Genomic DNA, 13,906 nt, shown 5'->3' with positions numbered 1-13,906 from the left:
TGCACTTGGGGATGTACGATTACTCCAGAGCACTCCTAGATCTACAAAGATTTTCAAGTGCTACTTAAGCTACGATGCTTTTGGGAAACAGACCATAATATTAAGATCAGTCGTACGATCGTTTTTACGATCAACTTAGACTTACGATGCTTTTGGGAAATGCAGCCCAGGGGTGCGTTTCCCGAAAGCATCGTTGGGCAACTATGGTCGCAAGTTCATCGCAATGTCCATTGAACTCTATTGGTAACGAGGGAACTTGCGACCATAGTTGGCTAACGATGCTTTTGGGAAACGCACCCCAGATCTGTTCTGTCCTGTCCTGCTGTATATGGTGTGAAACGTAACAGACAAGGAAGCTAAATGTTTTTGTTTTTTTAAAGATGCTGTCATGCTTTGTTGAATATGTAAAAATCTGTTAAAATATATTAAAACTATATGTGTGCATGTCTGAGAAACAGGATCTTTTTTCTCTCTGTCAATTTGACGAAGAGACATATCACAGACATGCTATTATTTGTCTTGAGACACAGCCCACATCCCATATTAAATTAAAGTACTGAGGGGAAAATGTTATACAGTTTATATATGCCATAATTTTCATGATATTTGCCTAGAGGCCTGGCGGAATTGCATGAGTAATGAAGAAAAAAAACCTTAATGAACCTCAACAATAAGCTTGCAGACAGAGTTACAGTAATTTGAAACTAATAAAAGCAGAAAGAAAATGTTAAAAAATGCATCCAAGTAGAGAGTGAAACTTGTGCTTTTTGACAACAATAGTTATTTTGTTCAGAATTTTTAGAATATACTATAGTCAGACTGAATTTGCCTGAAAGTGATAAGACGAGCAGTCACTAATAATGAATGGAAGATGACGGCGCGTGGGTGATATAATTAGTTAGGCAGCAAGGCGGATAGAGAATCGGGCGGTTTTCATATCTTATCTCTGTATTTCTAAAAAACTCGAAGAACTTCATTAGAAGGTCTGTGCGTCTGAGTGCATGAGTGGTGGGATATTGAAAGGAGGTTCTGCTCATGTAGTTCCATATGGGGAATAGGTGCAACACAGTTAACTGTGTCAGATCCGCAACTTGTCAGCAGTCATGCAAACGTCTCAAGGCTGAGGATGGAGCGTGGTGATTACCACAAACAGGAAAGCATCTGTGTTCTGCTCCACTTCCCAAAACATCTAATTGTAGTGGTTTGTTGACAGAAACATAGCTGATACTCACAGATTACAGATCACTGAATTGGCCAACATCAGCTGATGAAGCATGCCTTAATTTCATTATAGATGTCACACCACTTCTTTGTCAATTTCTTGCCCACTTTGTCATCAACTTAGCAGCTAATTCTGTCCTCTGCACATTTCTTTGCGGTTTGTGTGGAGGAGCTTAATTGAACCCGTGCAGCGCATCTGCGAATGCTCAACCCGCTGCAGGCCTTCAGTGGCTCCATGGCAATCTCCACACATCTGCTCTATGATTGCCTACTCAAGCGGGACTCAATGGCATTGAGGGGGGAATCTGCACCCGTGCCAACAAGCCAGCGATTTATCACATCTCCCTATGTCTGCGGCTTCTGTAACAGTCAGATAGTCCTGCTTTGGTGGTGACTATTGAAACACTCAACCTGCATGTTGTCAGCATAACTGTTGGCAACTCTAAGCCTGCATGTTGTAAGCATATGCCAAAAGGAGCAATGGCAAAAAATAAAAATGTGGCACTTACAAGCAAAAATCAAGTTTCACATCAGTCCAGACGTGCAAAACATCTTCACGATGTGGGGATGTAATTGAAAACCTTATTTTGGTTAACCATCTTAACTCCACTAAATGAAACTGTCGATAATCTTGAGATTATTGTTCTTATCAGCTGGTAAACAGAACTGGGCTCATCAGATCAGCACATGGACTGGCAGATGTGCCCGGATTCTGAAAAAACAAAGGGTAATCTATCTGTATGGAGACATGTTCAACAACAATCCCTTAATATGTTGTTTTGAAACAGCAACTACTTGAGGTTAGACCTTCATAACCTCATAATCGAACAATAAAGAAATAATAGATTAAAGCAGTGGATCATCTGAGAATCCCTTAGATGTTTAGATGCTCTTGTCCTTTAATTTTCTTTCATTTTAGCGAACAATCTAAGTGGCATATGAAGAAATATAAATGGTGTCACTTGTCATTATGAATATCAGCTGTCAGTCTGAATGGGAACTGAGGATTGTCCAGAATAATGTTCTGTTATGGCAGTGTCTTTGTTCCTGGATGTTAGGATTATCCCATGGCCCTAATGCTGAGGGAAGGCGATCTCCAAGGGCCAGATGGTATGGGCAGTGAATCTAAGAAGGGTTAATCCACATGTAACATATGGGATATCTAGAGAGAATTCCTTTCCATGACATTTCACCCTCTTCTTCACCCTCTCCTAGTTAAGCTTATAGACAAGGACAACCATAAAGGATGTTGTTTATTACTGCACATTGAAACTCTCCTGAAGATGTGTAATATACCAGAAAGTTTTGAACATATCCAGATATTTATACAGATATTATTTGAAATATATTTTCTTGATAGACCTCAACAATGTGTTCTTTGAAAAATTTGTGAACTGATTATTATTATTTATTTATTTTTAAATGAAAAAAAGAAAAATCTTTAGAAATCTAGTTTCTAGTTTTCACACCTGTATCGTTTGGAGGATTTGTTTCAGAACTCTGCACGTTTTCTCCTTTAGTTCGGTTAATTTAGGCACATATGAACATGGAAATCATGTTTGGATTAGCACCAAAATAATCTATCTGAAATCGCCTGAATGAGGTGGTCTCGGCCCACTTGAAAACAAACTCTGGAGTGGTTTGCTTGTGGTGAGAAAGCAATCCGACCCAACGGAACAAAGACAAAGTGAAAATTTGAAACTGAAATTTGGTCGGACAAACATATTTAATGACTGTTAAAAAAATAGCCACAATAAGTCCACAGAGCTATTGTCTATCCATCCTAATGGAGTGGAATCTGTATGAGAAAAATTTTAGCTATATGAGTTACATTTTAAATGTATTTTTTAACAACTTAAGGCATCTGGATATTTATGAAGAGAAGTCCACTCTGAGTGAGGGAAAGGCTTTGGCAAAAGCACATTCTCTTCAGACATAATTATTTCAGCGTGAGTATGCCATCTCACAGTGTATAACTTATTCAGAGCAAGCAGAGGGATGAAGGTGATAAGGCACTCTCAGTATATGTGTGTGTGATGAGCATGAGCATTCACAGACAGGAATGTTGGGACACTTGTGTAAGATAAAAGCACATTTCCTTGTTCCTGTGTGTAGATCTGTGTTGTAATGGGGTGAAATGCCAAATGTGGCTGTCTGCAGAGTATGGCATGACCAAATATTCAAAAAGACAAAAAATAATAATAAATAAATAAAGCGCAACATACACAGAGTTCCACACCTGGAGCCTGTTTCTATTCAACCGTGGTGGCATATAATGTACAAACGTAATGAACTGCTCAAGTAAGTACAATAACTCCTTTCTGCTACTCATTTGCTGATTCCCTGGAGGATTAAATATATGGCAACCTGTATACAAGCAATCCAGACCCAAGTGCATCTAAAGGCTTGGATGCTTTCTTCTGCATGAACAGCTGTTTGAATTGTCTCTTCTCTACTCCTGATGTGATTCACCCCAGTGGTTGTTGTTAACCCACACTGCTGTCTCCAGCTCAACTTGTGAACCACTGGAGGTAACCTGATCGCTTGCTCGCTCGCTCACTTACTCTGTCTGTCATGCTGATACTGTTCTTCTGATGTAGAAAAGTCTTGAAATATTAGTATCAAATCAGCAGATCAAAGCAGTGAAGACATTTTGTCAATATACATAATGTCTTCACTGCTTCGTAATATATGAATAACATTTGTCTGCCAAAGGTAGGTTAATTCAGGTTGTGAAATTTCATGGTGCTCAAAAACGATTTAAGGAATTAAAAGGGTCCTTGATATGATTTCACTTTTTTAACTTTAGTTAATGTGTAATGTTGCTGTTTGAGTATAAACAACATCTGCAAAGTTACAACGCTCAAAGTTCAGTGCAAAGGGAGATGTTTTATTTTACAACAAACGGCTGGTAGGGACTACAACAAGCTTCTTCTTGGGTTGGTGACATCACGAACCCTAAAGTTCAGTAGCCCTGCCCACTCATTCGAGGATTACAAGTAGTAGTAGGTAAATAACAGACGTGATGCTAACAATGGATCGTGCAACTAAGTGATAAACATGCCTTTAAAGAGTGCAAAATGTTGTGCAGTGCCAGGTTGTGGAAAAACACTACATTAGATTTGCAGACAGCCTGAAATAAAAAAATAAAAAACGATGCTGTGCCTTCTATATTGGATCCGACAGGAACGGCGCAACACACTTACTTAAGTGAGTAAAGTTTTTACTGTGTCAACATTGCTTTGTTACAGATCGTTTGATATGTATGGGTTATGTGTACATGTCTAACCAAAATCGCCAGTGACTTCTGATATCTAATGATTCATGTAGGCATACAGTCAAGATGTTTTTGTCTCAAAATCATTTATTGTCAGTAAATCAAACTTCACATTGTTTCTCTTAGTAGGATGAAAATAACTTGTTATTTAATCTGTGATTAAATTATATAGAAAGTGATCAAAGAGCGCTTCCTTTTACTATTGCTGGAGCTGTCAATCAAACAGTGTGATGGACTCTTGCCAAAACTGCCGTTATAATTATCAAATCTCTTATTTAAAGGTAAAAGTAAGGTGCACAGTCACTGCTTTCCTGGTGCTCGTGTTTCTGAAATCGCTGCTCGCGTTCCCGAGATTCTGAACGGTGACGAGCGCGTCGGAACTGTGGTCCTGCACGCGGGAGTGAACGACATCAGGCTGCGCCAGACGGAGGTTCTGAAGAAAGACTTCAGGAATCTGATCGATACGGTACGCAGCACATCGCCTGAAATAACGATCATTGTGTCAGGACCGCTTCCCACGTACCGACTAGGACATGAAAAGTTTAGTAGACTATTTGCGCTAAATGAATGGTTAATGTCATGGTGCAATGAGCAGAAACTGCTCTTTGTAAATAATTGAAATCTGTTTTGGGAGCGTCCTAGGCTTTACCGTGCTGATGGCTTACACCCAAGCAGATTCGGAGTGGATCTTCTGTTGGATAACATCTCCAAAATGTTAAATACCATTAGATGACTAGTAACCAAAAGTCCAAATCATAGTCTCTCATGCACCAATTTAAATGATATAAATACTAGTGTAGAACATTGCATAGAAACCGTGTCTATTCCTCGTTTAATGAGATCAAATAATAATTCTACTGCAGGATCTAGGAAAAATCTAATTGTTATTAAAACAGAAAATGTTGCTATTAGTAAACAAAAACAATTTTTAAAGCTAGGTCTTCTAAACATTAGATCACTCACACCTAAGGCAGTTATTGTAAATGAAATAGTCACAGATAATAGCTTCGATGTACTTTGCCTTACTGAAACCTGGCTTAAACCAAATGATTATTTCTGTCTAAATGAGTCTACTCCATCTGGATACTCCTATAAGCATGAGCCCCGTCTGATTGGTCGTGGCGGCGGTGTTGCAACAATCTATAGAGATATTCTCAATGTTACTCAGAAAACGGGTTATAAGTTTATTTCGTTTGAAGTACTTGTACTAAATGTTACGCTCTTAGATGTTAGAAAAAAATCCATATTATCTCTAGCATTGGCTACTGTATATAGACCGCCTGGGCCTTACGCAGATTTCCTAAAAGAGTTTGCAGATTTTCTCTCAGATCTATTGGTCAATGTCGATAAAGCATTAATTGTTGGAGATTTTAACATACACGTAGATAATTCAAATGATGCGTTAGGGGCTGCGTTTATAGATTTATTAAATTCCTTTGGGGTCAAGCAAAACGTCACCGGACCAACTCATCGTCTTAATCATACACTCGATTTAATTATATCATATGGAACCGATCCAACCGATGTAGATATCATTCCACAAAGTGATGATGTCACTGACCATTACTTGGTAACTTGCATATTACGTACTGCTGTAATATGTCATGCTGCGCCGCGTTATCGACCAAGCAGATCAATCCTTCCATCCACCATAGATAATTTCTCAAATTGCTTATCTAATCTGTCTGCTGCCTGAACCCAAACAAACAGATGAACTAGAAGAACTAACTAGCACTATGAGCACCATTTTCTCTAGAACATTGGATGTTGTTGCACCCATTAAATTAAAAAAGGTCAGAGAGAAAATTAAAGCACCATGGTACAACAATACTACGCATGTTCTAAAGAGAGAAACCCGTAATTTAGAGCGTAAATGGAAACAAACTAATTTAGAGGTCTTTAGAATCGCGTGGAAAGACAGTATGTCACGTTATAAAAAGGCCCTAAAAGCGGCCAGGGCTGAGCACCTCCGCAAACTAATAGAAAATAACCAAAACAATCCAAGGTTTTTATTTAACACCGTGGCTAGACTAACAAATAAACAGACGTCACCCGAACAAAATATCCCGTTACAGTTTAGTAGTAATGATTTCATGAACTTCTTCACTGAAAAAAAATATATATTCCTATACCAACTAAACTACTGAAAGAAGTGTTACCTGTAGTGGAAGAGCCTCTCCTCAATATTATTAACTATTATTATCTTTATCTTTAGGTCATGTTCCAAGAACATTTAAACTGGCAGTTATAAAACCTCTCATTAAGAAACCATAATTAGATCATAATAATCTAGCAAATTATAGACCCATTTCAAATCTTCCATTTATGTCTAAAATACTAGAAAAAGTTGTGTCCGCTCAACTGGGCTCTTTCTTGCAAGAAAATGATATCTATGAAAAGTTTCAGTCTGGATTCAGGCTGCATCATAGCACTGAAACTGCGCTCGTTAAAATCACAAATGATTTACTTTTAGCTTCTGACCAAGGCTGTATCTCAATACTAGTTTTACTTGATCTAAGTGCTGCGTTCGATACTATAGATCACACAATACTCTTAGATCGACTACAAAATTATACTGGTGTTCAAGGACAAGCATTAAGCTGGTTTAGATCATACTTATCTGACCGCTACCATTTTGTCTATTTGAATGGAGAAAAATCGATCATAACTCCAGTAAACTATGGAGTGCCGCAGGGATCTGTGTTGGGCCTTCTATTATTCTCAATATATATGATGCCACTTGGAAATATTATAAGGAAACATGGAATTAGTTTCCATTGTTATGCTGATGACACTCAAATATATATTTCATCACAGCCGGATGAAAATGCTAAATTATCCAAATTGACAGAGTGTGTTAAAGATATAAAAGATTGGATGACGCGTAATTAACATTGCTAAGCTATGTAATATGCTATCAGTTTTTGATGCAGAAAAGTTAATTCATGCATTCATGACCTCGAGACTAGATTACTGTAATGCTTTATTAGCTGGTTGTCCTGCATCCTCAATAAACAAGCTACAGTTAGTCCAAAATGCAGCCGCTAGAGTTCTTACTAGATCAAGAAAATATGATCATATAACACCGATTTTATCATCACTGCATTGGTTACCTATAAAGTTCCGTATTAATTACAAGGTATTGCTACTGACTTATAAAGCCCTAAACGGCTTAGCTCCAGTCTATTTAACGGATCTTCTATCGCCCTATAATCCATCGCGCTCTTTAAGATCAATAAATTCGAGGCTTTTGGTCATACCTAGGATATCCAGATCAACCAAAGGAGGGAGAGCATTTTCACATTTGGCTCCGAAACTCTGGAATAGTCTTCCTGATACTGTTCGTTGCTCGGACTCGCTCTCCCAGTTTAAAACTAGATTAAAGACGCATCTTTTCGGCCAGGCATTCATATAATATTTTTAATCTTACAGTTCAAACTACAATCCGGCCTCTAGTTCATAAATGCCAGAGGAGAACTGGCCCCGACTGAGCCTGGGTTCTCCCAAGGTTTTTTTTCTCCATTAGGTCACCTGATGGAGTTTTAGGACACCATTAGGTCACTTGATGGAGTTTTTTCGGTTCCTTGCCACTGTTGCCTTTGGCTTGCTCAGTTGGGGATATTTTGGGGATATTTTATTTTATTTTATCAATCAATAAATTCCACTAGAAACAAACCTTGTTGTATTATTTTATTTTAATTTAATACTGTGAAGCTGCTTTGATACAATCTGTATTGTGAAAAGCGCTATACAAATATACTTGATTTGATTTGATTTGATTTGATATTTACATCGTGTTTGCACTGTTAGTTATGATTTAAGCATTCGTTAGTGTGCAGAAATCGAGTTACAATGACGAGATCACTGCATTCATGCGCTAAACATGTCTGTGATCGACTACAATGCTCATCCGCTGCAACCTTTCATACCACAATCTAAATATGATGCTATAGATCTAAATATAATGCTATAATCAACAATTTTCATGATTAGTAAACCTTGAGAACTGTAATAGTAAAAATGTGCTAAAAGTTTTCAAGAGAGTTCCACATGTAACGGCCACTGGTGTCGCTAATAACAAGGGTTTCTGAATTCTACATTTAGCCACTTTAAGGGGAGGATTTCAAGGGCTGAAACAAAAGACAAAGGGTTACTTCCTAGGAGCCTGGTGATGGAAGCAAGTTTGTGTCCCCTCTGACATTCAGCCACTGGACACTTCCTGACAGTGTCCTATAGTCTTTCTCACAATCTGGATTTAGATGTAATACAACATGAACGCAAGCAGGAAACGTTTCCTCCATACAAAACACACTCTTTTAGTGACTATTAGTGCATTAATTACACCCTGTAGAAACAATCATCACAGTGCTAATATAATTGCTTTGATTTATAATGTGTAAACACCACCATGGGGCATTTGTGCATGAAAACTCATGCATGATCGCTGGATTGTGAATACATACCATAGTTGTCTCTGCAATGGAGCCAAAACTGTTAATGAATATGTTGCATGATACATTCACAGGCGGACCTGTAAAAAAGTAAAGTGAAATCAGTCATGATACACCACAACCTCTAAAAAGACTTTTAAGTGTCATTGGTTAACCAAGGTTGTTATACATATGCAAGTATTTAATACTTCAATTAATATAACTGTTTATACTTTTGTTTTTGTTTTTTCAATTTCTTATTAAATGGTATTATCCAGCTTTATCTCTTTTGCATATTCTTTGCTCCAGAGAATAATTGTTAATTCAAGATCAAGAAAAACAAGAGAAGAAAACATTTGGTTCCACTTTATGTACTGACAATTAAATTAATCATGTTTTTACGGTGTACATATATTTAAAGCTACACTGTGTAGGATTTTCTCCCATCTAGCGGTGAAATTGTTTATGACTACCAACTGAATATTACTTTCTAGCCCCTCCCAATCCGAGGGCGTTTTAACTCCTACGGTGGCCGTATTGGCCGGCAGTTGCGAGTAATCTCCCCCTCACATTCGTCACGGTGCCACTGAGTGTACAAACCCGAAAGGCGAAGCTTGAATTTCCAGGTATGTCCCTCTTTGGCTAATGTATTTTCAAGATGGAGGCGCAACATGGCTGCCGCCATTCGAGCGACTCGCTCGTATGTATTCTAAATGGCAGATTCTACGCTTACGAGAATACTTGATTAGTTGGTAGAAGTAATTACACATTAATGAGCACATATCATTTTGAAAGAACAAAGTGTTTTTTGCTAAGAATCAACTTAAAAAATTACAAAGTGTAGCTTTAACAAATACCTGCATGTAATTACAGATGTAATTAATTTCTGTAATTACATCTATAATTACACAGTTGATATCTTGATGTGTACAATGAACTCAGGGGATACATTTACTGCTTTATTATGCATCTGTTTGAAACACAGCGAAGTCAGGTTCCTGTGTTTGAGCGTTGCCTCTCTTTTTTTTTTTTTACTTTTCAAACTCCCTTTACTTGACATTTATGAATTAGTGGCTTCTGTAAATGAGCTTCTGAGGGGAAGTCTTTTGCCAGTTTAATAATTTAAGAAAGCTCAGGCTGATTTATGGTTTGAGATCGTTTGGGTTCATGGCCATTCTGTAACAACATGGAAGAATGTATTCAGGGTCACAGCAGAAACATCTAGAAGCAATAAGAAACCAGGAGCTGCTCAGTATTATTACATAATCATTTCATAGCATGAAACGGAATATAGTCACATCTGCTTCAGCTTTTTACCACATGAAAGATAAATCTCGTATAGACACCAATGATCATTATAACTAATGGTTTTAAATATATCAAATCAAAAACAAGAAATGGTGGATACCAAAATGTATTCCTTTCAATGAGAAAAAGAACAACTACCTTTAAAGTTGGGCCTTATTCTGGCATCGTAACCTGAGATTCTTCCCATGAGCTTGTCAAGGAAGACAGAGGGTGACATGGATTCCGCTTTTCTTCGAGGGTTTTCTTGTTCTTTTGATGTTACCAAACTTAAAGAGAGAGAGAGAGAGAGAGAGAGAGAGAGAGAGAGAGAGAGAGAGAGAGAGAGAGAGAGAGAGAGAGAGAGAGAGAGAGAGAGATTTTAGCAGATCAACCACGACAGTCAACAAGGCTACAAATTTAAGGGGCTATACTAATGTCATCTGACATCAAATACTCAGGTTTTGCATTTGGGGCATTAGATAAGGCTGTATAATAAGCAGCTTTTATTCACTTCAAGATAAATACAAAAAAACACAGACAAATATATTTGCATTCAAATTGGTACATATATAACAAATTTACCATCTTGGATTTAGCAATGTATACAGATGTCTGTGGATAAGATTTGTTATTGCACTGCATTAATGCCACCACTATAATACCCAGCTGAAAAAAAGAGATATTATAAGAGTAATATGTTGCATTACAATAATAATAGCATTCAGCTTCATTTCATTTTGAAATACATGGCATATGCTTATCTGAGACTTATTGCATATGATCATACATGGCTAACATGCAACATAAACAGCTGGTGTACAAGTAATGCTGCCAAACTCCCTAGACAGAACTCTGTATTGTGATGCACAATGGAAAATTGTGCTGCCATATTTCCTTTTAGTAATGACTGAAAGAGAATAATTTTGTCAGGCATTCTTTCTCTTGATACTGATCAGGGGTAAAAGGAAGTTCTATTGGCAGCTGCAGATAAGTGATAATTTATGTCTTGATTATTACCCCAGTGTTGAAAGGTGCTATTCTTAGTGATTGGCTTTTATATGTGTATGCTGGATTTTATGCAGTTGCACCTCTCTGTTCCTCAAAGAGAAGTTCACATACGGCAAGCAGTGATAGGCTGTGGTTAGAAGTAAGGAAACCTACAAATGCTTGCCAGTGAATCTCATTTTGAAGAGTGGGAAGGACATGTTATTGATCGATTTGGCTTAATGAAAACACAAGGTATATTTTCAGGAATTTGTGGACTTGACATTTCATTGATCTTTTTTTCCTAAATTAATCAGGTGAGGGATACTCACTAGGGAGCTGGGAAAAGATATGGACAAATATCCATGAGGAACATCCATGCTTTTAAATATTTAAACCTTCTTGTTGCATAAGCATAATGCACAGATTATGAAATCACAAATTAAATACTTTAAATTTTCTTTTTCATACCTGTCTTTTTCATACTTTTTACAAAATATATATTTTGTGAAAGTTACACATCTGTCCACTGTAGTGGACACAATATATCTAAGGTGGTGAGAGAAGCACAAGATGCCCCTATTGTTCAAAATTTTCTAAATGTTGAATGTAATATGCTTATATCTTCAAGTATGTTCCCCTCACTCCCTAAACTCTTTCCAGTCAAGCTTAAGCATATCCAGTCAGTTTTGCTGGTATAATTATCCAGGATAATTTATTAGTCATGTAAATCCCTTTGACACAATCATTATCAATTATCATATGGAAATGAGGACACTGGCGATCTGAAACATAGAGCACCACAGGCCACTTTTTGCAAAATATGAGGAAATCTGGAATTAAATGAGGAAATTCAACAATAATCTGTAGTACTGTAGTATAGTTGTAATGTAGAATACAGCAGAATGAAATACAGAAATAGCATCTGAAGGGAATATTAATCACAAAAATCAATCATTTGTCAACAGGCTGGCAAAAAATGAGTGTTAAAATAAATGTTAAAATTTTGAGTGAAAAATATAAGAAATATAATGAAAAATATTAATAACATTTAAATATAAATATAAACTAATAAATAGAAAATAAATAAAACACAAGTAACATTCAGCGTGTGGTTGTTCACATAATGCCAGTGAAATGAACTGAGCACGAACCATGATCTGGCTTCATGTGTAATCTGTGTCATGATTCATGTATTAAGCAATTTGACAAGATTATATGTACAGAAATGCTTCTTTCTGGCTACTGAAGCACCTCGTTAAGTTTCTGATGAACATAGGTCAAAGGTCAGACAGTAAGATTAGGATTAAAAGCTTGTGACGCAAAATTACTGACACTCGCTGCTCCGTCACGCAAAATCATCCTGTGAGGCAAACACACACATTCACAACTCTGGGGCTGCTTTGCTCAGCACAGATCAGCTTTGCTCACCACTGTTGACACTGACATCCCTCTGAGCGTTCTGTTGCCATTTATTCTTCACCAGTTTCCTCTTTCTCATTTTTCTAAGGCTTTGAGTTCTGTTGTTTTAGTTTCAAAGCTCTGAGACTAAGCTAAACTAAATCAGTTTTAGAGCAAAGAAGTGACTTGAGAGGGCTTTAGTGTTTCTCCACATTTGGCTGGAGCAGCATAGAGGATGATGATTTTACTCTCTACCTTTATTCCAATGCCAACTGCAGAGAATAATCACCTTTAATATCTTTCCACATCTGGGACCAATGTACTGGTTTTTGTCACACAGTTGTCTGTTTTCACTCGTTTAGGGCGTAACCACGATAACCACGAGTATATCGAGGAACACTGAGGGCGACAAGTCCAACCCAATAATTAGATATGGCATGAAAACACTAACGTTTGAAAACACATTTCAAAATGCACGTTTTTGAAAACGATATTACCATCTCCGTGTAAACTACTTTAATGCGAATGCGCACATTACGTGTTTGACATGGTAATGGATATGACAATGTTGAATATCCATTGCGTATTACGTGTTCAGTCTATAGGCGCGTAGTGTTTCTTTACAAAGTGAAATTGTCAACTGGCTTGGCATGCATACTATAGAGGTTTTTAGTCATTTTCGCTGATTTGACAATGCTGTCGTCTGTACGAAACCTTTCAAAAGTGCAAAGAAAACTTTTCCTATTTTAGTACATCATTGTCATGTAAATGTACCCTTAATGGTGAAAGCAAACCAGTGCACGAGTAGAAAAACTAAAGTGATGAAAGCAAGCAAATGCCAAAGTCAAGACGGTATACACAGAATACTCTTCTAATTTTACAACTTCATTTTAACTGAGTATTCCAAAACACAAATATTTTCATAATGACATGGCTGTCTGGAATGAAGAAAGTGAAGAACTGATAAACATGAATTCAATTCAAAATGGTAAGTAAGCACTGCTTTGTTTATGGTTTGTATAACCACAGTCCTAATTTCGTTTTTGAATTACAAATACAGTCTACTGCCACCAGCAGGTATGGAAAGGTATTTCCTCAACCGCAGAATGTATGCGCTAGTTGGCCGTTGGCTATCTTTGTGGTGTATTCAAGCACAGCAAGGCGATTTTGCTGGGTAGGTTTTTTTGTTTTATTTTATTTTTATGTTGGCTTGGTGTGTCACATACTTAACAAGCACTGATGTTGCTTCTGAAGCTGACAGAAACCGCATCTGTGTAAAAGCCTCTGGCTATGAGAATTGTGTCAT

The 13,906-nt window shown here is 37.3% G+C and overlaps 1 protein-coding gene across 2 annotated transcripts in view; it reads right to left on the bottom strand.

The window, feature by feature from the left end:
- The window catches only part of glra3 (glycine receptor, alpha 3), a 59,814-nt gene that overhangs the window by 28,239 nt on the left and 17,669 nt on the right, over window positions 1–13,906 (bottom strand). For both annotated transcript variants that reach the window (XM_084095525.1, XM_084095524.1), the window contains exons 2-3: window positions 10,375–10,502; window positions 8,962–9,029 (exon numbers count right to left, since the gene is read on the bottom strand). In XM_084095525.1, coding sequence (XP_083951651.1) covers window positions 8,962–9,029; window positions 10,375–10,502 — 196 coding nt within the window. The remainder of the gene's footprint in view (window positions 1–8,961; window positions 9,030–10,374; window positions 10,503–13,906) is intronic.

Source organism: Abramis brama (assembly GCF_963993115.1).
Source record: "Abramis brama genome assembly, chromosome: 2".
Lineage (NCBI taxonomy): Eukaryota > Metazoa > Chordata > Actinopteri > Cypriniformes > Leuciscidae > Abramis > Abramis brama.
Note: the sequence above shows the minus strand (reverse complement) of the source record. Positions and strands in the feature narration are given on the sequence as shown.